Source organism: Argentina anserina, chromosome 3, assembly GCF_933775445.1.
Source record: "Argentina anserina chromosome 3, drPotAnse1.1, whole genome shotgun sequence".
Lineage (NCBI taxonomy): Eukaryota > Viridiplantae > Streptophyta > Magnoliopsida > Rosales > Rosaceae > Argentina > Argentina anserina.
The window spans coordinates 26,783,944-26,806,020 of NC_065874.1; the positions used below are offsets into that span (position 1 = coordinate 26,783,944).

General features: G+C 36.8%; 4 protein-coding genes across 7 annotated transcripts; 1 reads left to right on the forward strand and 3 right to left on the reverse strand.

Annotated features, from left to right (window-relative positions):
* Positions 1 to 988: 988 nt before the first annotated feature.
* Positions 989 to 3,064, reverse strand: LOC126787994 (actin-related protein 2/3 complex subunit 3). 2 transcript variants are annotated; one of them, XM_050513933.1, is made up of 5 exons: positions 2,993 to 3,064; positions 2,621 to 2,700; positions 2,380 to 2,488; positions 1,996 to 2,265; positions 989 to 1,434 (listed from the first exon to the last, which is right to left on the reverse strand). In XM_050513933.1, exons 2-5 carry the CDS (start codon positions 2,621 to 2,623, stop codon positions 1,289 to 1,291), a joined length of 528 nt encoding a protein of 175 aa, XP_050369890.1. In that variant the 5' UTR covers positions 2,624 to 2,700; positions 2,993 to 3,064; the 3' UTR covers positions 989 to 1,288. The 2 variants fall into 2 exon arrangements, with proteins under 2 accessions (XP_050369890.1, XP_050369889.1); XM_050513932.1 differs by lacking the exon at positions 2,993 to 3,064 and having other exon boundaries at positions 2,621 to 2,955.
* Positions 3,065 to 4,769: 1,705 nt separating this feature from the next.
* Positions 4,770 to 14,867, reverse strand: LOC126785727 (BAG-associated GRAM protein 1). Of its 2 annotated transcripts, XM_050511351.1 has the most exons (20): positions 14,679 to 14,867; positions 14,161 to 14,237; positions 13,558 to 13,759; positions 12,685 to 12,729; positions 12,352 to 12,449; positions 12,088 to 12,163; positions 11,260 to 11,388; positions 11,135 to 11,181; positions 10,590 to 10,716; positions 10,338 to 10,454; positions 9,672 to 9,701; positions 9,446 to 9,545; positions 7,538 to 7,644; positions 7,068 to 7,205; positions 6,884 to 6,988; positions 6,462 to 6,608; positions 6,270 to 6,323; positions 5,692 to 5,755; positions 5,385 to 5,446; positions 4,770 to 5,299 (listed from the first exon to the last, which is right to left on the reverse strand). In XM_050511351.1, exons 3-20 carry the CDS (start codon positions 13,738 to 13,740, stop codon positions 5,186 to 5,188), a joined length of 1,743 nt encoding a protein of 580 aa, XP_050367308.1. In that variant the 5' UTR covers positions 13,741 to 13,759; positions 14,161 to 14,237; positions 14,679 to 14,867; the 3' UTR covers positions 4,770 to 5,185. The 2 variants fall into 2 exon arrangements, with proteins under 2 accessions (XP_050367308.1, XP_050367309.1); XM_050511352.1 differs by lacking the exon at positions 14,679 to 14,867 and having other exon boundaries at positions 14,161 to 14,536.
* Positions 14,868 to 17,193: 2,326 nt separating this feature from the next.
* LOC126788489 (tRNA ligase 1-like) lies at positions 17,194 to 19,780 on the reverse strand. Of its 2 annotated transcripts, none has more exons than XM_050514483.1 (6): positions 19,707 to 19,780; positions 18,843 to 19,253; positions 18,486 to 18,536; positions 18,177 to 18,252; positions 17,556 to 17,657; positions 17,194 to 17,366 (listed from the first exon to the last, which is right to left on the reverse strand). In XM_050514483.1, the coding sequence occupies exons 1-5, from the start codon at positions 19,719 to 19,721 to the stop codon at positions 17,560 to 17,562; spliced, it is 651 nt and encodes a 216-aa protein (XP_050370440.1). In that variant the 5' UTR covers positions 19,722 to 19,780; the 3' UTR covers positions 17,194 to 17,366; positions 17,556 to 17,559. The 2 variants fall into 2 exon arrangements, 1 of the variants encoding a protein (XP_050370440.1); XR_007671377.1 differs by having other exon boundaries at positions 17,352 to 17,366; positions 17,558 to 17,657; positions 18,166 to 18,252.
* On the forward strand, positions 19,720 to 21,349 carry LOC126787353 (F-box/FBD/LRR-repeat protein At3g52680-like). Its single transcript, XM_050513253.1, has 5 exons — positions 19,720 to 19,792; positions 20,137 to 20,438; positions 20,521 to 20,529; positions 20,860 to 20,946; positions 21,071 to 21,349. The coding sequence occupies exons 1-5, from the start codon at positions 19,720 to 19,722 to the stop codon at positions 21,347 to 21,349; spliced, it is 750 nt and encodes a 249-aa protein (XP_050369210.1).
* The last annotated feature ends 728 nt before the right edge of the window (positions 21,350 to 22,077 follow it).

A 22,077-nucleotide genomic window follows, 5' to 3' on the forward strand; every position in this document is an offset into this window, starting at 1 on the left:
ATTCTTTAATCAATGATTTTATTAATGTTTCATATCCTCAACGAATCAGTATCAATAACGGCTCACATAAGACGTGAAAGAAGGCTTAGATAGACCAGACGACCTACACGATGGACTTAGCGAGATTCATTTACCTAAACTCATAGGGAGTGCGAACATTTTTGTTCCTCGATATCTGATTTTAATGCAGTCGATTTTTTTATACTTGAGCTAAATATGAACTGTGGACATGTTAGAGTCAATTAGGTATGAAATAATCAATTAGACCTTTTTTTTTCATCTTTATATTAAATTTTGTACTTTGAAATTAATGTCTAATATTACGTATTTTACATACGGGTAAAATTGAAAAAAACCGAACCGAACCGAACCGTGTGGGTTAGATCGGATTGTGGGTCATAGTCTCTAAAATAGAAAAACCGAATCGAACTGAATTTAAATTTTGGGTTGGATTATGAGATTTGTCCAAAACCGAACCGTACTGATCCGTATCCACCTCTATTATGAAATAGGCTGAACTTTGTGATGATGTAGACATCTATGCATTCGGGAAAATGTACTAGTGTCCTTATCCAGTCTTTTATCATTATTTCTCTTAATAGTTAATAGTTGACCTGATTTATAAACAAACGATGATTCCTTTAAAAAAAAAAAAGAACAAATGATGATTTCATCCGATTGGAAAATCCCAATGGAAAAAAAAGTGCTTGTAATTTGAGCTGCTACTGCATGTTCTTTTATATGGATCTTAATGCAAATGATCAAATCAATTACTATAATACTGTGTCCACAAACTTACTCACGGAATGTTAAAACATTCCGTGTCTATAGAATGTCGAGAAATTTCTAGTCATTTGTCACAAGTTGATTCCAACCAGATAGATATGCATCAATTATTGATTGATCTACTTCTGTCATCAGAATCAGGATTATCTTTATAACATAATCATGTTGATCAAAATCGGAAAATCAATATACAGTAACTGCAAACCTTACCAGCTGCACTAACTACTATGAGAGGCAAACCCTGATTTGTAAAGTTCTATGATCACCGCACTGAAACAATAACGGTCTGTCATGCACAAACATCTGAGGTAACTACATTATACATTTTCACACTAATATGCATTTTCACACTAATGAATACCGGTGCATTATGGCCAGGTTTAAGTTTCAATACAGAACAGAATCTTGAAAAAACAAAAGGTAGGATGAATAGATTTTTCACCTCCAATAATCTTGAGGCATGAACTATGTGTTACTGACTGGAAAAATCACACTGAATTATTCATGATGGAACAATTATGTTCATGAATTTCCTTTTGGCAAATGCCAACCACCACTTGTTAGGAGTCCCATTAGATTTATAAGCAACACTCAACAATCTCCCACTTGCTTCTTCCCTTATCTGCTTCAAATAATTCCGGAGCAATTCTGCATTGAAATTTTCAAAGATCAAACAATATGAATTTAAAGGTCTGGATCAGATGACAGTCAAAGATCAATGCCAAAGAGCAAGATATAGTATCAACAGTTTATTCCAATACTATCTAAAAAAAGATCACAAGTTTGTTATTAACAAAGTTAAATATTATCATTTAAAAAAAAAGTTAAACATCATGGAGATGGTTGTGAAAATTGCAGCTTATGCATCCAGCTGTAGAGTCTAATTCCATTGGCAGATTGAAAAGATGATAACCAAGTAGACGATTCAAGACCATCTATGAAAGGAATGGAAGACATATTCCATGACCTATGTGAAAACTGGAAGAATTAATGTTTTGCAAAAGTAAATGTAAGTTTGGCAACGCCTAATTTAGACAGTAACTCCACGTAACATGTAACAGATAGAGATTCTTAACTGCTAGTTCAGAGAAACCAGGCAATTGAGCTAGGAAATTAATGGAGACAAAACTCTACTATGCGAATCTGCAATGAACGGATATAAAATCTTTGAGAAACTAAAGTCAAACATAGAGAGGAATGAAACTTCACCTGCTTCCTTTTCAGATTGAGGCAGAGGAAAAAGGCCCGGCAAAGGGAAACTGGGCTCTCCAGGCACAGGAACCTTTTCCAGACCCAAATTGATAATTGCCTTGGTACCTTCAGCCAAAGTTCTACAACCTTGCAGCCTCTTCAAAGCCACGTTAATGTAGAATGTCAGATAAATCAATAGCTTGTCAGCCGAGCTCTTGACATCAAAGTTTCTAAAGAACACATTGGCACGAAAGAATGTAATTGCCTCATCAACAATATCAGTCCTATCTGCACAAATAAGCATTCCTCAAATTGAAAAACACAAACAGAGTGCAATTCGAAAAACAGCAAACGTCACAATGCATTACACTATTACTAGTACCGTATGCAAATAAATAATACCTTGTTCTGAAACCGGAGCAGGACCCTTTATATGGCTTTTCAAAGGCAGCAGAGGGAACCCACAAGCTTTGGTAATTCCTTCCTCATCCACAAAGCTAGAGTGATAAACCTGTCAAACATGATTTCCAAGTATATGTAAACACGTCCCACTAAACAAAGCTATTCTCAAGTAATAAAAACACGATGTACAAAAGCATGAGAAATCAATGGCGAACAAGCCAATTAAAGGTCGATCTCCTACCATCTTGTCAAATAAAATGAAGTCGTATCAACCCAAATTCAAGCTCAAAATCAAACCCTTCTCCAGAATCAATTGGTTCCCTGCCGAGGATATATGAAACAACGTCAACAAAATTGAATACAATAAGACCCAATATGATGTATACGCTTCTTAAATTCCCCTCCTTCCCTCGAAGAAAATGGTGCCCTAAATGAATCCCAACCCCAATCTGATCAACGAACAATGAATCAAATCTGCAAGCTTTAGGTGAAATAATTACACTAAAATAAAATTGAAGATTGAAATATTATCTGTTATAATGAAGAAAATGATTGTAATAAGGAATTAACCCAGAGAGATGAAAATAAAGATTTGGGTAGAGAAAAACAGTACCTGTCTACCTGAACCTTGGAATGGTTGAGAGCTCCACATATGAGAGATACAGACTTTTGGACAAAGACTTTGCTTGCTAATGGCTTTGGTAGTTTGGTAACCAAAAGAGAGACTTCGATCTTCTGCATGAAGCCACACCGTAGAGAGCAACACCATCACTAATCTTAACCGTTGAACTTCACTAATGCATACGGTTTAGATGCGATTCTGCGATTAAGTTACCTTATTTGCAGAAATACTGATGATGGATCGATGAGTGCACTTCTTACATGTACATGATAACACCGGTTCGATCATTCTACACCTATTGGCTTCTTAATCCTTCTGCCTTTTACCAAAAGAACATGTCAAATGGGAACGGAGTAGGAGACGTGCAAAAATGTTTACCGATCTTTAATTTGCCATCTAATTAAAAATGATCACATTAGCTGAAACAACTTTTGCGATGAAAGTTTCTTTATTATTACATAGTTGAAGTTCGCAGACCAAATTTCATCCAGGTGGATATTAATTTCTATTTAAGAACAACTCAACTGAAAGGCAATTACAGTTATAGCCAGGTCGTTAATTGTTAACTGTCAAATCTCTCTTCTAAGTGGTTCCCCAGACTTCCCGCCACATATATGTGCGCGCCTCTCTATCATCTCCACATGGTTTTAATCATTGATTACTAAGCAAGCTTAGTATATAAAGCCTCTTAATCTCATGTACTGGTTCAATTCCCAAAAAGGAAGGAAACATTATTAGAAACAATGGCGTCAAACAAGATCACCTCATTAATCTTTCTCTTCTTGTTTTCATTGTCCTTCATAGCCATCATCGTCAGCGCTGAGACTGGTCCGGTAGAAGATGCGTACTGGCAAAAACGAGAAGCCGAAGCGGAGAGAGTAGCCCAGCAGTCTATAAATCCACATCCGGAGAAAGTGACTGAGGAAGTGAACAATGATGTTGGCGAGTACGTCTAATTTCATTGATTTCAACCCTACATAACATTGTTTTCGATAATACAAGTATAACTGATTGTTAATATATGTTATTGACATGAATGCAGGCTTGTATATGAGCAACAGGCGCATAAGCAGAACTGAAATAACATGCTGGTGGGACGTGAAGAATACAAATCAAGGCCTTCAAGATGTACTTAAACTATGTAGTTCAACGTATCTGAAATTGCTACTGTAGATTGAGAATCCTTTGTATTCTAACCTTAACCTTCTCGCTCTTTTTCTTTGGTCAATCTATATCCCTTCGTTTGCAACAATTTCTTTTTGTGTGAGCTGATAGTGCAATGCAGTAATTCTTAAGTTAATGATATAACAAGGCCAAAATGCCAAATTAGCTATTCATTAGGACCCAGTTGCCACCAAGGAGCAAGTAGTTGAGGAGGAAAGCTGAAGGTGAAAATTTCTCCTGAGTAGCCACATAATCCCCACATGGCAGGCAGGGGTGGATCTATGGACGCCCCACTATTTCAGAACCTTCTGATGAAAAATTTGGACATCGTAAGATTTTCCAACAAGATTTGAGTATGGTGCACCACCACCAAAGGCTGTGTTGGCACAGCCAATCTGAGAAAGAAAACGGAAGAGACGTGAGACCCGCAAGGAGCTGGAATTTGGTCACTAATTCACTGTCGGAATGTTCCCAAACACAAACCCATCAGGTTAAACTGATTGTAATTCGTTGATTACTTCAACTTCAATAGAAAAACAGAGCAACCAAGGATACAGATAATAAACTTTGTTAAGGCTAGGCAGATTAAGTTAATCTTGATACGTGGAAAATGATATGTAATTAGCCCATACATGCAAGCAAGCAATTTTCTCATCATCAGAACTGTGTCACTGCAAATTACTGAAACAAGCTAGCCTATACAGATTAAATTATGAATTTATACAATGGGCAAAACTGAGATCTTTTACATGCACCAATCTCCTCTCCACAGCCCCCTATAAGAGAGGAAAGACAAAAAGAGAGACTTGATCCCATAATGAAGAACTGGACAGACTCCACCACCACAAGGAGACAGGGTGAAGTTACAAGCGGAAAAAAGAAGGTAAACCTATTTTAAATTTTTGATAGGATTAACCCCATCCCTCTCATCATACCTGTGCACAATGTATAAGAACAAAATATGCTACAACCCTATTGCCATGATGAATGAGAGAATCAATCTATTTGCTCTTGGTCTGGTTAGATGCTCTCTTGACAGGGTGACGAAGTGGCTTTGCTAGTCTCACCGGCCAAAGTATTTGTCTTGATGTAGGAGCGGGCAACTTCCAGCATTACCTCGACCTCTTTCTTGTACTACATGTAATTAAGAATTTATCATAAACCATTCAATTTTAAAGGCAATCATATAAAGAAAATCATTTGAGCCCATAAAACAGACCTCATTAACAGCGCTCGACTTTATTTTGGACTGCATCACACACCATTTCTTAAAATGTGCACCTGCAATAAGTAGCAAATAGTGACCAATTTGTCACTGTATCTCAAATAGAAAACAAGAATGCTTCTTCTTGGTAAACAAAAATGCAGCATATCCCTTCCTAGCTTTCATAAGTCACATGAATTTCAGAGCGATTTTATGCACCACCACACTATGTTAAAGGTAACAAATACAAGTTTTTGGATTTCGTTAGCAACAGCTTCTGCAAACCATTAGATCAAAATCAAATGGGGCAAAATAAACTTACCAACTTTTATATCTATAATACATGAGTTTTCAGCATTTGTCTCCAACCTCCACCTACAATGGATCTGGTATAATAATTGAATATCAGCAAAATATTCAGATAATAATGAATTAATGATAGCCAAACAATAACAACTAATCTCTTCCTGCAATAATCGATTAGTCTCCATACTGCAGATAGAATATAATGTAATTTCTCTATATAGTGATAGTCTCCCAAATGTTCCCCAAAGCCAGCATTTCATGAATTAGTCCAGTTCTCTTAGTAGATCAAAAATGGCTGATCCTCAGAGAAAAAAGAAATTGAAATTCAATCTCAATTCTGAGAGTGTATTGATATTAACATGTATATGGAGAAAAAACACCTCAGTTATAAGGATTCTGTTTTCGTTCAACTAGGATGGTGATTTAGTTTTTCAATTTCAAATTGTTCTAACCAAAAGCAGCATTTGTAGCATTTATTACCTTTGTAAGATAAAGACAACACGTTATCCGCGTGAACACAAAGGAATCATTTAGGAGAGTATTGACAGTTGACATTATCAGTAACAGAAAATGTTGATAGACATGCTGACATACCTCAAAATAAGAACCAAATGGAACATCATGAGCCTGTTGTACTGTCTCAAACACCTGAAGCGAAAAACAAACTTCTGAGGAGGTATAAGAATATAAAATCAACAAAGAGCATATCACATCCTACAATAACTACATAATGGCAACATATTACAAAATATTAACAATTGACAGAGCAGACATAAGTTTTCGCACCAGTATTTCCTTGTCAGCTGACAGAACAGCATGCTGATACTCTGTCATGGCAGTGTCTGGAGGACACATGGGGCTGTTACAAAGACCCCTGAATGTTATTTCTCTTACCTGGCCATCATATTCATCTGCTGGATGCCACTGTCCAATCTGCAAATAGAAAATTGAACGGAATATCAGATTGGTACACACATAATAGATGTGTAGGTTTTATGAGGGATAAGAGTTCGGGAACGTGTTTTTTTTCAAGGGATGAGACTATCAAGAAGCACTCTGGGACTCATGAGCCCCTCTTCACTTTGCCATTCCATCCCACTGGCATGCATCTTTTTAGCTACCAAATTATCCCTCGCTGATGTTTATAAGAAAAGAGGGTCATTATAAAATAAGTGTTTGCAGTTGATGGACCACGAAAAATTACTTACAACAAGATTGGTATCCTTTCGGGCTGAACGGTATTCATTTGTAAAATTTGAATTATCACTCAACAATAAATTGAAGAAATTCTCAGCTGTGCAGGGGAAAGCATCCTGGAAAAGAGACAAATTAGTGACTGCTCAGAATAATCCAACTGTTGGTTCAGCTAGAAACAAGAATGATATGCATTACATTAAATATACTGTTCAAAGATTCATCCTTGATAAAAGCTTGGAGCTTCCCAGTAGTGGGGATGATATCTTCAGGAATCATGGCCTGACTTCCTCTTATGGAACTGCTATGCGCACGCAATGCAGACTCTGCCCTCTCCTGGATATGAGAAAGAAGATATCAGAAGAGAAAATCCCACTTGTTCAACCATTTCTAAATAGGTAGGTACAAAAATGATCAGCTATAAAAGGGAGATTGAAATTACACTTTAAAATGGGAAGATGCAAAAATGAACAAAGCCATAAGAAGAGTTTGTTTTTCCAAAAGTTTTGCACACATGTCCTGAAGAAAACATGTACAAAACTGAGCAAGAAGCCCAGTGTTTAGTTCTTCCATCGATGGTGCTTTCATCTCTATATAGGTAAACTATAAAGTATAAACCAGAGAACTTGTCACCACACAATGAACTTTATAAAACAACTGATATAAACCTTCTTTTCAGCTTCTAGCATTGCATGGTAATTCTTTCTTGCACGCTGAAGAGCTCTGAATGCATGATTCCTGTTCCAAAATGATGCAAATTTATATCTGACTCTACCTGGAAATGGAAAAGCAAATTAAAAACACGGAATATCATATTACCAGGTATTTCATGTCAATGGAATTTTCAAGAGCAGTCCATAAAATAATTACTATAAAGCAAACAATATAAAAATAGAATACATTAAATATAGTTCTTTTCAACATTATGATCGTACGTAAAATAACTACAACTAAAAAATCTAACATTTACATGTGCTGTTGGTGATTTAAGCACACACAAGAACAAAAAAGTGTGGCGATCCTTTTTTAGGGTTTAGAAGTTCATGTGTGGCGATATGTATACAGTTTAGTGTTGCAAGTCTGCAAGTTAGGTTCTAGTTCTACTGTTTCCTACTCTAAAGGTAAAGCGACAAAGTAACACTTAAACTCTACATTGGCAAAAATCAGAAGGCGCTAATGGTGCTCAAAAGTTTTGGGGGAGATGACATATGTAAGTAGAAAATTCAGACAGTTAGAATGTCCTGAAAGACAAACAAAAAAGCCTAACCCAAAATCAGTCAACTTCTCAAACTTTAAACGAACTATCATCAGCTATTTAAGCCACCATCTCCCAGGTTTCACCAGGAGTGCAACCAGGAATAGATGGGATTACGCCACCACATTAGAAATATTAGTTAGGGATACTATACCGTTTTAATCCATTAATACAAGACGAAAATAGAAGAGGCAGATCTTAGTTGCCATGAGGCTCCTCGTAATGCATGTAATTTTTATTGCATTTATATATCAAGTTATCAACTCAATTCTTCATGTTTATGTGAGATGAAACCTCAACTCAAGGGTAGATGCTAATGGGAACCCAGTTGCAACTTATTTTTATATTCATTTCTCTTTAGCAATTTAAACTTTTTAGACATCCACCAGACTTGCCAACCAGCAGCAATGCTTAATTTTCAATAACCTGAGAATAATATATCTTACTCTACTTCCTATTATTGCCAAGGTTCTAAAAAGTGCTAGGCGGTATGCATGCGGACAACTATCTCCTAGTGCCTAGACGGTTAGGCGGCGCCTAGGCGGTTTCGAATTATTAAATATTTATTTATTTTTATACATATATTTAAACTATTTTAATGATTAAAAATATATAATGATGTTTAATATTAATTTTAAAAATACTTAAAATAGTCTGAATTCACATAACTTAAGTAGAAAGTCCATAAAAAATATTTGAAGAAAAGATAAATAATGAAACAAATGCAAAATACTAAATCTCAATTTCTTTTTCTCTAAATTATTTCCTAACTCATTCAATATCGGACTCAAACTTAATATTCATATTTATTTCCTCTTCTTCTGTTGATGAGATTCAGTTTTCAGAAAATAGACAAAGAGTGAGAGCTGCGGCCTCTTTTAGTTTTTTTTATAATATCAAATGATGATTGACCGCCTAGGACAGCCTAGGACTGATAGGACTGAATAAGACCGCCTAGAACCACCTAAAACCGCCTAGGCGGCCGCCTAATTCACAAAACGCCACAGATGGCCGCCGAGGCAAAAAGCGTGGCGGTGGGTGACCTCCTAGTGCCTAGGCGCCGCCTAGACGGCCGCTTAGACCGCTTTTTAGAACACTGATTATTGCAAATTGTTCATTGACACGAATTAGAGTCCAGCTCCACGAACAGGACTGTTCTAGATATCGAACCCCCAAAAGGAAAAAGTTAACCGTTCCCATACCCTTAGAGCACTCTTGCAAACAAATGGATATGAGGAAAAAATCAAAACAAAAAAAGATGAGATGAAGTGACCACTCATATGTAACTCCTATTCATAATTTACATAAACAAATTACTGACCATCAGGACTCCCCAAAGGAGGTACACCATGCCCACCAGCACCCATGCGGAGTATAATTGTTACAGCAGGATTAATGAATGCATGTTGAGTCCTCCGAATCTATATATACCAAAAGATCGCACAGGATTAAGCATCACAAATCATTCAACAACGGGATCTCACTGTGTGTGTGTGTGTGTGTGAGAGAGAGAGAGAGAGAGAGAGAGAGAGAGAGAGAGAGAGCACCTCATCAATATCACCAACTGGTATGAGCACCTGTCATTAGTAAATAGGTGATCAGATCATTCCGATTAACACATAAAATCTGTATAACATAATAAAAATAAAACTTAACTTCAAATCATAGGTTCTCTACATATCCACAAAGATACAACTAATTAATTCAATATAATGCATCTTATAATATTTGATTCCGAGTTAAAAATTTCCAAAATATGCTATTAGTTTCATGCTAGAGTAAACCAGATACGGATTATAAAAACAGTTTAAATTCAGAAAAGTATGAACACATGCCTTTTGACAAAACCTTAAATTGGACTGCGGTTCAGTCAATCGTCAGAATGTGTACAAGGTACTACACGTATCATGTGTGCTTTTTCAAGAAGTTTGTAGTTTTGGGAAATCATTTGTGGAGAAAATACCAATGACGAATATAGTTATGTTGTCCACATCAGACGAAGCAAAAGAAAAATGTTATTAATTTATTATACTTCTGCAAATTTTATTTCTCACAACAAGATTAATTTTTGCCTGCTGTTGAGGGAACTCAAAGATGTACGCAACATAAATCATATATCAGTTTCCAGTACCACAGAGAGATTAATTATTAAATGCCCAATCAAACATTACAACATCAATTCTGATGCTTTAGAAAAAGTATAATTGTCTGACCTTCATTTGCTTAGAAAACACATTAGAGTGGAAGCAAATGTGCCATGCAGAGACATACATACGGCCATGATATAAGAACGACCTCTCAAGTGCACATGAATAACTGTTTTCTGCAAGCTGAAACAACACGGAGTATAATCATCCGAATTAATGAATGGGTAAAAGTAAACGGAGCCATGCAAACATACAAACATTAGTAATTTTCATTAAGAGCTCCCAAATTAACATATACCGAAATTCAATCCAAGTCACCTCATCTGGAAGTAGATCAAATATGGTTTGAAGGGGCCCTGGCTTTTGATGAACGACTGTGGGTCCTTTATCTGTAGGAATTCTTCTTCGACCATTAGCTCCAGCATAACCATTCACAACCCTACCACTGATTGCAATGAAATAAGACATAATAATATTAATAAAATTAGTAACAATTATCAATATTGAGGTATAAAGAAAGGAAAGGGTCCGAAGTCAGTGGAGCGTAAATATGTGTGTGGTTTCTCCCCACTTAATCAGTTACCATTACCGACAGTAACAGCAATTACAAATCCTAATTATGGGCTGCAAATGGAAAGGCTCATAGTCCTACATGGTGCAGTAAATGGAAAATGAAAGCTATTTAAAATCAGAAGTTCCATATCACACAAATAATAAAATATAACTCAGAAAATATATTCATTTCTAGGGCATCATTTAAAAGAATCACCAGTAATGTTCTATTTTTGAATTACACCAATAAAATAGATGCTTCAAAAGATAAGCTGAAAGAACATGTTAAAATAATAAATGAGAAAAGCTACCTTGGAGAAGTTACTGGAAGTTTGATTGATTTTATATGGAGACAAACCTGACAAGCATAAAAGAACACTGGTATGATTGGGCAAAAAGAATCATATGAATTAAAAAAGGTCTAGTCGAGAGTTACCTGACCCGATGGGCTATTTAATGTATACCACAATGCACCTGTTTGACCCTCACTTTCGACAGGAACAATCACTGATCCAAGAACTGCGCTTTTCCATATGATATCCCAGTCATATATCGTCACATTAATCTGCAAGGCCAGTAGGTAAGTACATCATTGGCAATTATAAAATACATCAGTTTAACAACTAGGTCAATAATCAATTTGGAAAACTAGACTTTTTTTTCCTTGATATCGTACTTGTAAAAAGTAAATATCAATAAAAGATGGACAAAAGTTAACTTTGCATTTCCTGACAATAAGATAACAAACTGTAGATTTTCTTATTCAAATATTTATTCCAACTAGGGAGATGAATACCCAATCTGTATTACCCCGCAACTCGGAAATGCAAGACAATGGAACTGACAGGAACATCACCAAACAGAGCTTACCAAATATCAAATAGGTGGGAAAACATTGCGAAAGTGATAAGTAGAAATAAACTATAATAGGGAAACACAAAAGACACTGGTCCGTCTCAGAAACTTAGTCAATTTCTTGCAATTAAATATATCCAAACAAAGACAATCTGTTGATGGGCGAATTGAATATTGCTATAAGGTACAGTATACAACAAATACAGTGAACAGAGCCCTCTCAAGAACATGATATAACTTAGAACTAGACTGCCTGTACTGTATATTGACATAGTTCACATTTCAGAAGAAACCTACTTAATAAATCAAAAGTTAATTCCATCAAAGTATTGGTATAAACAGTCAATTCTCATGATTGAACTCATAATAACAGTACAAACACAGAGGTGCTGTAAAGCATGATGGCTACCTGGACAGGAAGCTCATCAACAGAAAAATTAAACTCCTCTCCCCACATGGGATTTCTTGAACCAGGGACCATTGAACTGCACCAGAAACAAGAGCGCTTTAGCCCTCTAATGAAATATAAGATAGACATATATACTGACTTACTTTTACTGTGGTGATCTTTCTGCATCCTTTTAATATAAACCCTTTGTATATGTTAAATTGTTATGAATAAATGCTTGAAAGGGAAGAATAAGTGTTTAAAGGGAGTATGAAATTATATAACCTGAATCGCTTTTCTGTTCCACATGTGATGATAGCATATGGATCTGACGTGCCATTTAAGTTAGCACCGATAAGATTCTTAGCAGCTAACAGCTCAACCTGCAAAGCATTACAGATAAACACCTTCACATTAGTAAAAAAGCATTTCATCAAATCTTTCTGATAAAACATGCTTCTTGCCTATCTCATTAACTCATTAGTAATCATGAAGGCAGGAGCATCCAAAACATTAAGCCAATAGCCACCAAGTTATGAATAAAGCTAAAACGAAAAAAATCTCCTTATTCCACTTTCATGGTTTCGAGTCAAAATACAAGAGTCCATCATCTTATACCTTTATTAAATATGCAGAATTGGTTTGTGCATCCCCTTTCAGAACCTACAAAACAAATGCGAAAGTTAACGTCAAACAAGTTAAAATTACTCCTTGTATGGAGGTTTATCAGCATATGAATCATGTAACATCAACAGCATCCAAAAAGAGTGAGTAAAGACCCAACATATCAACTTCAGACTTCAAAACCAAATAAGTTTCAAAATTCTTTTGACTTTAAAAGGATAGGGTTTTAAGACTTTAACTTTTTGATGTAGTTCCGATGGGCTAATGCCAAATTTATGAGCTACACTGGTGGAACAAAAGGGATTTTTCTAATTACCACGTATTCCAAGGGTTTGAAACAGTGAGTACTAATTTATCGGAAACTATTTTGTTCGAAGTGTAATTACAGATAAATAAAACTTCGAGTATAATATAGCAGAGTAAGGGTACTTTAAAAAACAATGACCTAAAAACTGGATCATTCAGATTGCTGGAGTTCAATGAGGGTGAGGTCCACAAAAGATCTCTAGCCTTCTTATCAGATGAGAACTCACTTAATAGGCAATCCCAAATGCAAGCCTTTCTTAAGAGGGATCCTTATATTAAGAAGCCAAAGAAATTATATGGATGGGGCAGCACAATGAGTTTCAAAGACCTGAGCAGTAAGTTTTTGATTTGAAACAGAAAAGGAGAACAAAAAAACTCATGAAAATCAGGTGAAAATGATTGGATTGACTTTATCTTTACATAAAAAAACAACAACTCTCAACATGAAGCAACAATCATATCAAAGCCACAAACTTCACATACACTCACACAAAAGTTGCTACTCCTAGAAAACATTTAAATTAAAAAAAATCATAAGTCTAATACTGTAAGTAAATTGACCTTCTCCTCTATGGCATCCCCAGATTCACCCGAATTTTCAGCAAGTGAGCGATTGCCGCAGCCATCTCCACCGCCTCTGTGTGTGAATAACCAGTAAGCAAAAATCACATAGATGGAGGCAGCAACAGTAACCTTGATCTCCCACAAGGATGGCACAAGGAAATCCAACGAGAAAGTTTCCATGATGCCTTTCAAATTCAGACTGCAGTCAGAACAAGTGAAAGAATATTAGCTTGTGCAGATAAAATTAGCTGAAAGTATACTTATTGTTTGACAAAATATCCTTTAAAACTAGACAGCCCAAGTAATCGCAAGATTCCGTAAACCATTCAAACATAATATCAGTTCATGCCATTAAAAATCTCATCCTAATAATATCATGATAAACCAGAAATCGTAAACACATTAAAAACAAACAAATTTCCAACTCAAGACTTTCAAATTAACTTTCCAAAATAGCGTACTGTAAAACAAGCTTTGTCAAAGCACCGAAAAGGATCACTTAACTGTTATTTGTCAAACTCATGAACTATTTAAAAGATGTTCATTAAATGTCCACAAGCAAAAATCATAAGCATTTGAGAAAGCAAAAGTCAAACTCACCACGTATAGGGAAGCTAAGAACTACACAACACGATCCATCCCAGGATCGTCACCAAAAGAGAGCTCCACCGGCTCACCTAACAACAAAAAAGGTATAGTAATCACTATGAACTCCCTTAGCCATTAATCAATCAGCACATAATCCCACCTGACAATCCAGTCCTCAACAATGTCACCGAAACCTTCTCTACTCCTAATGATCTTTAAAACTCTGACAACAATAACCTCCAAGGCTCCAATCTCTCTATATCTTCATACTTGATACTTTTATCATTGTCTTGTACTCATGTACAACACTATAATCAACTCCAACCATTACATTTCTCAGAAAGTTTCTTCTTTTAATTATTTGTAACCTAACGCGTATAATAAGGTTCATTAAGACCTAGAGCCGGCCACACAAACCGCCGATTACGGCGGCCGGCGGTGGCGCAAATTTACAGAAAATAAAAACTTAAAAAAGGATATACAATTTTATGCTCAAAAGAAACGCCGTCAAGTGTAGAGAAACTTTATACCTTGGGATTTCGCCGGAATTGAAGAAAACCACCGCAGTTTGACTTGTCCGGGAGAGGGGGGAACGGCAGCGATGGAAGGGCGGGGAGGAGAGGAGGAGAGCGGTGTGGTTTTCGTCGAGAGAAGTGGCCGGTGGCGGGAGGAAGAATCGGGAGTTGGAATGCGTTGGGTGGGTCGGTGTGACCCGGTGACCTTTTTATGATCGTCTTTGTTGAACTTTGGTCTTTGGAATTCCCGTTATTGAGTTTGAAAAGTCTGAATCACCGTTTTGGCTGACTAACATTTTTATTTATTTAATAAAATAGGGAGAAAATTTTATCATACATGACATATCGTATATAAAAAGCCAATAGGCTGTAAGTGAAAAAGACGCCGTAAGGATCATCCGGTAATATGAGGTTTTTAGTTCGAATTTCAACTTGTGAAAAACATTCATTGAAAATAGTTGTATCTTAATTTGCTCCCGCTATTTTATGTATATCAAAAGATTGTACTTTAAGTGCTAGAGTAACCTCTCCGAGTAGCTTGCCTAAGTACATGACAAATCTTAAAACTAGGAAATGAGGCAATTAAATCTTGAATTTCCACAACGAGAGCATGTATAATGGGACGAGGTCTCAATTATTAGCACAAGAAACCGCCGATACTGCCGTTAAGCAGTCACTCTCCGAACTCAAATGTAGGGCCTGAATAACTCTTATTGCAAAAGCTCGACATGGAACGCCAATGTGACAAAACTATGTCTAGCAAAGAATGCACCAATAAGGCACCTCCATTACCTCTAGTCAGATGTTGCGGTCATAAAGCGTCCATCAACAGTCATTTTGACAGTATCGAATACCGGGCCTTTTCCAAACATTACGGGGCCTACTTTGAGTTGAGGTCCCGTTCTTCTCGTTTGGCCCCGTTGAGATTTGTTACGCCAAAATGTGTCATTACGGTTGTTCTAGAACCACATCAAAATGAGCATCTGGTCAAGCAGTCTTGACTGTGACTGCTACCAAGCAACCAATTTTCAAAGAAAGGTCCAAACTTGGAAATGAGAAAGGAGGTGAATTGAAATTCTATTTGGGGACTTGGAAACGAGAAAGAGGCCGGGCTCCCCCTAAGCATTGTTTTGTTAAAACTATAGTTTATAAGGGTTTGTAATTACTGGTCAAAGTTGCAAACATACTAGATGATCCGATCAAATCGATCAGTAGCTAGTCACTAGTCACCAAAGTGAAACAAAAGAATGAGTAACTAAACAAGATTTGAATGCCGATAAATCTCCAATTTAGTGAAGCCAAACTGGTGACAGTAATGAAGAAATTCAGTCTCTTAAAGGTACCTTGCATACCAAGTTTGCCATTAAAGATCTTGGTGCACTGAGGTACTTTTTAGGAATTGAAATGGATCAATCACCCTTTGGCTTGTTTCTCAATCAAAGGAAATATATTGTTGAGCTACTCGAAGAAGCTAACATGAAGGCTAGCAGTTCAACTCCTACCCCTCTTCCAAGCAAATTTGATATTGAAGCATCATGTGATCCTCTCCCTCACATCTCAGAATATCAAAGATTGGTTGGTAAACTCATATATCTCACAATTACACGACCGGATATTTCATATGTTGTTAGCTTGGTGAGTCAGTTCATGCATGCTCCTACATCTACACACATGCATTTGGTTAAACGAATTCTAAGGTACCTCAAGGGCACAGTGACTAAGGGAGTGTTTATGAAAAATAATGGTCATTTTGTCTTGGAAGGTTTTTCTGACTCTGATTGGACAGGCAACACCCTTGATCGAAAGTCTACGACTGGTTTTTGCACATTTGTAGGTGGAAACTTAGTCACATGGAAGAGTAAAAAACAGTCAGTGGTGGCAAGATCAAGTGCAGAAACTGAGTATAGGGCAATGGCCTCTACTGCATGTGAATTGATATGGCTGAAGGCTCTTCTTCAAGATCTTGGTGTCAAGTGCAAGAATCCTATCACTTTACACTGTGACAATCAAGCAGCAATGCACATAGCTGCGAACCCTGTCTTTCACGAACGTACCAAGCATATCGAAGTGGATTGTCATTTCATTCGAAATCAAGTCCAAAACAAAATTCTGACCACTTCGTTTGTGCGTGCTTCTGATCAACTAGCCGATGTGTTCACCAAAGTGTTGCCTACTGCTCAGTTCCATCGTCTATTGTTCAAGCTTGGTTCGAAAGATTCTCTCGATCCAGCTTGAGGGGGAGTATTGTTAGTGCTGTCTACTTAGTGCTATTGTTAGTGTTATTGTTAGTGCTATCTTTTCTTAGTGCTTACTTAGTGCAGCAACTTCTTTTCTTAGTGCTATTGTTAGTGCTATCTTTTCTTAGCTAGTGCTTACTTAGTGTAGTTTCTTTTCTTAGTGCTGTTTGCTTTGCTAGTCTATATATAGTTGTTTCCATTGTAGCTACAAATATAATTCAGTTGTAAAAACTAGCAGTTCAATACATCATTCATATTCAAACTATTTCCTTGTGTTACCTTCTTCAATAATCGTCAAAAAGTATTGAAATTTATGACTTAATCTCAGCCATCCAAGGTCATTAAAGTTTCTAAACCATAAAAGAAGAGAAGAAAAGAACTCTGTACCAAAATCTTCATTTGGACGCTGTCCATGGTCTCCTAGGACAGCAGTTACGAGCTCCATTGATACGCACATATGGTTCCTCTGCAGGTATACCGATAAAAATATAGACTGGGAAGGGACAGGACAGCAGGACTTATGTATTGGACAAACTGATTGGTCGCTGAGTTATTTCTTGTATAAAAATATCTGACTGAATACTAGGCAGTAAAAAACAAATTAACAAAAAGTAGTGGTGTTCATTTTTTCATACTATCAGGTTATGTAAATAACACCTCTAGGAAATCATTGAACTCTGCTTGCTTTTTTGCTGCTTCAGATCCCCATGTCTCACGAAACATGCGTCCAAGGACAAATACACCAACGGCTGTATATCTGTAAAAGTACAATATTCAGCTAGCTAAGGTTAACCAACATAAACAAGTGAGGAACAATGGAGATAATACCAAAACATAATTGGTACTTTAAAGCATAACTTCTATTTCAACAAAGTTTATCTTGATCTAATTTTTCTTACATGTTTTTTTAACTTGTCCTTTGCACGATTAATTAATTAACCAGGCATCCTGATTTTATCCCAATTTTATTTTTACTAGAAAGATAAACAGCCAATGAATGATTAAGAGATTCTGTTTCATAAAAATAGTAGTCCAGTGTATACAATTCCACTCCTGTTTTCTACTGGTCCACGTCACATTTCGTCCCCCTTTCTTCAATGTGTGTGATTAGAAACAACAGTTGTCTAAACTAAGGAACATCGGATAAACCATGTGTTCACACATCTGCATGGCCATTCATATCTTCATTTTTTTACTGAATTGAACAGCATAAATAAGAAAGAAAAAATGAAGAATTGAAAGTGCGGGGACAAAGGAGTTATCACCTACATATTACCAAAGCTGTTTTTGGCATAAGCACCACCCTCATTACCAGCGTACATAAAAAGTGACCCAGAGTGTTTAAGTGAAACCTGCAAGAGGGATCACAATCAATAAGTTTTTTTTTTTTGGTCAATAAGTCCCTGAGGATTAGTTTGGTCAATTCAGATAAAATTAAGTGAGGAATAACTCGATCTTATTATGGGAATCAACAGTAGGATCTGCAACTCTTCGGAGAGTAATTAGTTAACAGCCAACCATGGTATCTCAATGCACAAAGTAATGTAATTTTGACAAAAATAAAGAGCTCATGAACATTTCTTACCTCCAAGGAAGCCAGGCTGTTAGAGACCATCTCAATCATCCTCGTCCTGATCTGGACAGAAGAAACATAATACTAATATTGTCAAGATAATATATCAGAGAAGAATCGCCGAATCATTGGAAGACGCAAAGCAATAAAGTCACATTTACTCTTTAAAATTATAAAGGGATGCACATTCCCATATGCATTTCTTAATTTGATGACATAATTCAACAATGCAACCATGTAGTTGTCGTTAAAACGATATAAGTCAGCACAATACTAGGTAAGTATATTCCTATGTAAGAAATGTTAAAGCAACCAGAAAGTTTGACATGTAAAGCCATAAAGAGAAAAAAGAAAGGGAAAAAAACGGACCTCTAGATCTGACTTCTCGTTTTCAAATTTAGGATAGAACGTAGCTCGTATCTGCACCTGAGAATACGTTGAGTTGTCCACCGTAAAATTTTCCAAGAGATTACCCTTGAACACCTTACTTGCACCAGAACTACTTTTCCCATTTTGCTGCAATCCAACTGTACTTTTAGCAGCAGCGGGTACTTCGGCTTCTACTGCCGTCGATCCACCAACAGTTCCATAAGATTTGGGCAGCCAGACTCCTTTTTTCCCTTGTACTGGAACCGGATTCACCTGCACCCTCCCAAATTGTATAGGCTGAACCGATGCTCGAGTTTGCCCACTGCTTCCACTAGCACTCCATTCACCAAGTCTGTTAAGGCCGGAGCTGTCGGTCTTCGTTTTCTCCCTCCACTTTTGCCCGCCCTTTCGCTGCAAAGCAAGCCAACTGTCTCAATCACCCTATCAAAGCCTCGAAACTCCAAATTTCAATCACAATAAACACATTCCAATTAGCCTCTCGGATTTAGTTTCTAAAATCTAACCAAGTCTAGCAACACTAAGAATACCTACAACTTAGAAAGGTTTGAAATCGGGATCATATAGGTAAAATTTGGACAATGACGGTAAATAATCATACACCGCACGAAATTACACAGCTAATTCACCTAATTCATCCACATCTAAGCAAATTTAACAATAAAATATAGAAATAGCGAACAATTTATCTAAATTTTTCAACAAAAATCACTCGACGATTATCACAAGCCAAAACCACGCCGATCAAATTCAACCGCAACGATTACAAGCTCCAAAATGACAGAAAACAATGGCGGAAATCCACAAATGTAAACAGGAACATGTAAAAACGAGAGAATTCAATACCTGACGGTACGGCATGGTTGAATGCGAGAGAGAAACGGAAGAGGAGAATCGAGTTGTGCAGGGCGGAGATGACGACCTGATGCACAGTAATTATATCATGTGAATCCGCGTTTGGCTGACACGTGGTGTAATATGAGCCCTTGGATCAGCCAGGCTGCAATTGAATCTTACTTTACTTGACCAGTCAAAGAGATTGGAGAGAGTTGTAGATATAAAACCCTGTCGGGGTTTATGCCTCTCTCACTTCACCCCAGTTAAATCTATATAGTGACTAGTGAGGTCTTTCAATCAGGGTATCAGATTATCGACCTTTGTGTAGGAAGGTGGATTGATTGGCTCTGATGATGTGGAATTGAATCAAGCCTCTTCTGCAAATTGGGATGGTGAGAGGTTCAGCTGAGTTTGTCCTTTTGGGGATTTCATTGGGTAGCAATCTTGGGTTCATCGTTGACGGTATGTTTGGAAGATGATGACCATGATGGCGATGACGACGAGTTTGTTAGACAATCCTTCTCATTTCATGTTAATGCTCCGAATCTTGAAAAGCTTGTGCTCAAGAGTGTTACTTTGGGAATATATAATTTGGAGAATGTGAAATCCCTAGTCAGTGCTAGTATCACTTTCGATGACATGTCTGCTACTGATTTTCCAACTTTGTCAACTCGTGCAAGTTCTCTCCTGGCTGGAATCTCCGGTGTCAATTATCTGTCTTTTTCAACTCTTTCTTTTGAAGTAAGTATTATCGTAATTTTTACTCTTGCATAAGAAAACATAGGAGTAGAAAAATCATTATCAATCTTTCTATTCTGGATAGGTTGAGAAGGTGAATAAAAAATAATTGGTAATTGCTAGTTAGGTTTCAATTTGGCCTGGATTCCCCTGGAAATAATATATGGTAGTTTTGGGATGGACATGTCACTAATATGAGAAGAACAGAAGAGCACGGCATTACGTCATTAATCTGTCCATTTTACATACTTAGTAGATACTCAATGCCTCCTTCTCTAAATAGTCTTGTCTATTCTTCTATATATTCACTGTGTTTGTCTGTCATTTTGTTCTTTGGGAAAGTATGATGGAAACTCCGAAACTGTATGGTATTCATAATTTTGATTTGCATGGTTGAGTAATTGATACATGTATACTTTTGTAGGTTTCAAATCTGCCAGAGGCTTTTATTAATTTGAAAAAAATTGGACCTGCTCTTCATGAATGCAATTACTGGGAGTTGCTGGCGGATGTAAGTTATGTCTCTTCTCTTTTTGTTTTGGCATTAGTAATGTCTTTCTGTACTGGTGCTTAGTTATGGTAAAGTACAATTCCAGAGTTCTAATCTCAGCATTTAATCCATCTTTTCTTGCCAGAAAACCGAATGTGATGATGAACATTCAGAGCTTGAATGGAATACACCAGAGGTTGTACCTGTGTGTTTGTCGTCACAACTAAAGACTATCACTATCAAAGGATTCAAGGGACAGAGGGTTGAGATGGGAGTGGCAAAGTACTTGTTAAACAATGGTCATGTATTAAATAAGTTGACACTTCATACAGGGTTTCTGTATACTGAAGCTGAGGAGATGTACAAGGAGTTTCTGATGTTTCGTAGGGCAATGAGTTGTCAAGTTAAGTTTATCAATATGTGATTATTGTCAAATCAAGACTTGAGTTCTATCAGTCCTTGGTCGAGGGGAACTACTTTTGTAAGAGAATGATTTCAATTTGTTTAAATTGGATATAAATTAGCAGCATCTTATATATATTATCTGCATGTTACTGTGTATCGTTAGATTTTTCTTTTCATGTGTGTTTAGATTCATTTAAAGAAATTTTGATTTAAACCCAGAATGTATGCATTTAAATGTATGAATGGGCAGTACAGAAACCCCGAAAAGGAAAAACAATAAGTTGATCCATCTTAAAAAAACAAACTAGGCACAGACCATACTGCATAGCTAGCTAGGCTGCTCTTCATTGCATTTGCTTAACACTATTTCGGCTGATAGCCTTTCTTAAGACTCTTGTCTGTTTGGAGCACTCTGGCAGAAGCAGCAGAACCAAATTGAAATTCACTCTGTCCAAAGATCGAAACTAACCTTCATGTTTCCCTGTGGAACCAAATGGAAATCCAACCTCTTAGGTAATTTAGACAATTGCTCTTCAGTCCTACTGACCAGAAAACTGCAACAAATTCGTTTAATATTCACCATATTTTTTATCTAAATATCGATAACAAAAAAATTACCTACCAATTCAAATAGACGAATACAAACAAACAAACAACAGGCAAGAAAAGATTTGGGATCCCTTGCTTCAGACCCTGGACTCCACAGACTGCATAATCCGTACTGTTTTTCTTCTCACTTCTCTGGAA

What these genes read in the sequence shown, in the direction of transcription:
- LOC126787994 (XM_050513933.1), bottom strand. An exon ending in TGCTCCGGTTTCAGAACAAG is followed by an intron (nt 2,266 to 2,379) that starts GTATTATTTATT and finishes TTATTTGTGCAG; the next exon opens with ATAGGACTGATATTGTTGAT. An exon ending in TCAATCTGAAAAGGAAGCAG is followed by an intron (nt 1,435 to 1,995) that starts GTGAAGTTTCAT and finishes ATTTCAATGCAG; the next exon opens with AATTGCTCCGGAATTATTTG.
- LOC126785727 (XM_050511351.1), bottom strand. Translation starts at nt 13,740, where the DNA reads ATGGAAACTTTCTCGTTGGATTTCCTTGTGCCATCCTTGTGGGAGATC. An exon ending in TTGATCTACTTCCAGATGAG is followed by an intron (nt 10,455 to 10,589) that starts GTGACTTGGATT and finishes GTGTTGTTTCAG; the next exon opens with CTTGCAGAAAACAGTTATTC. An exon ending in CAGCTGACAAGGAAATACTG is followed by an intron (nt 6,324 to 6,461) that starts GTGCGAAAACTT and finishes TTTTCGCTTCAG; the next exon opens with GTGTTTGAGACAGTACAACA.
- LOC126787353 (XM_050513253.1), top strand. Translation starts at nt 19,720, where the DNA reads ATGGTTGAATGCGAGAGAGAAACGGAAGAGGAGAATCGAGTTGTGCAG. An exon ending in AGATGACGACCTGATGCACA is followed by an intron (nt 19,793 to 20,136) that starts GTAATTATATCA and finishes TTCATTGGGTAG; the next exon opens with CAATCTTGGGTTCATCGTTG. An exon ending in ACTGGGAGTTGCTGGCGGAT is followed by an intron (nt 20,947 to 21,070) that starts GTAAGTTATGTC and finishes TTTTCTTGCCAG; the next exon opens with AAAACCGAATGTGATGATGA.
- LOC126788489 (XM_050514483.1), bottom strand. An exon ending in ACGAGAAGTCAGATCTAGAG is followed by an intron (nt 18,537 to 18,842) that starts GTCCGTTTTTTT and finishes TCTTCTGTCCAG; the next exon opens with ATCAGGACGAGGATGATTGA. An exon ending in ACAGCCTGGCTTCCTTGGAG is followed by an intron (nt 18,253 to 18,485) that starts GTAAGAAATGTT and finishes TCCCTCTTGCAG; the next exon opens with GTTTCACTTAAACACTCTGG.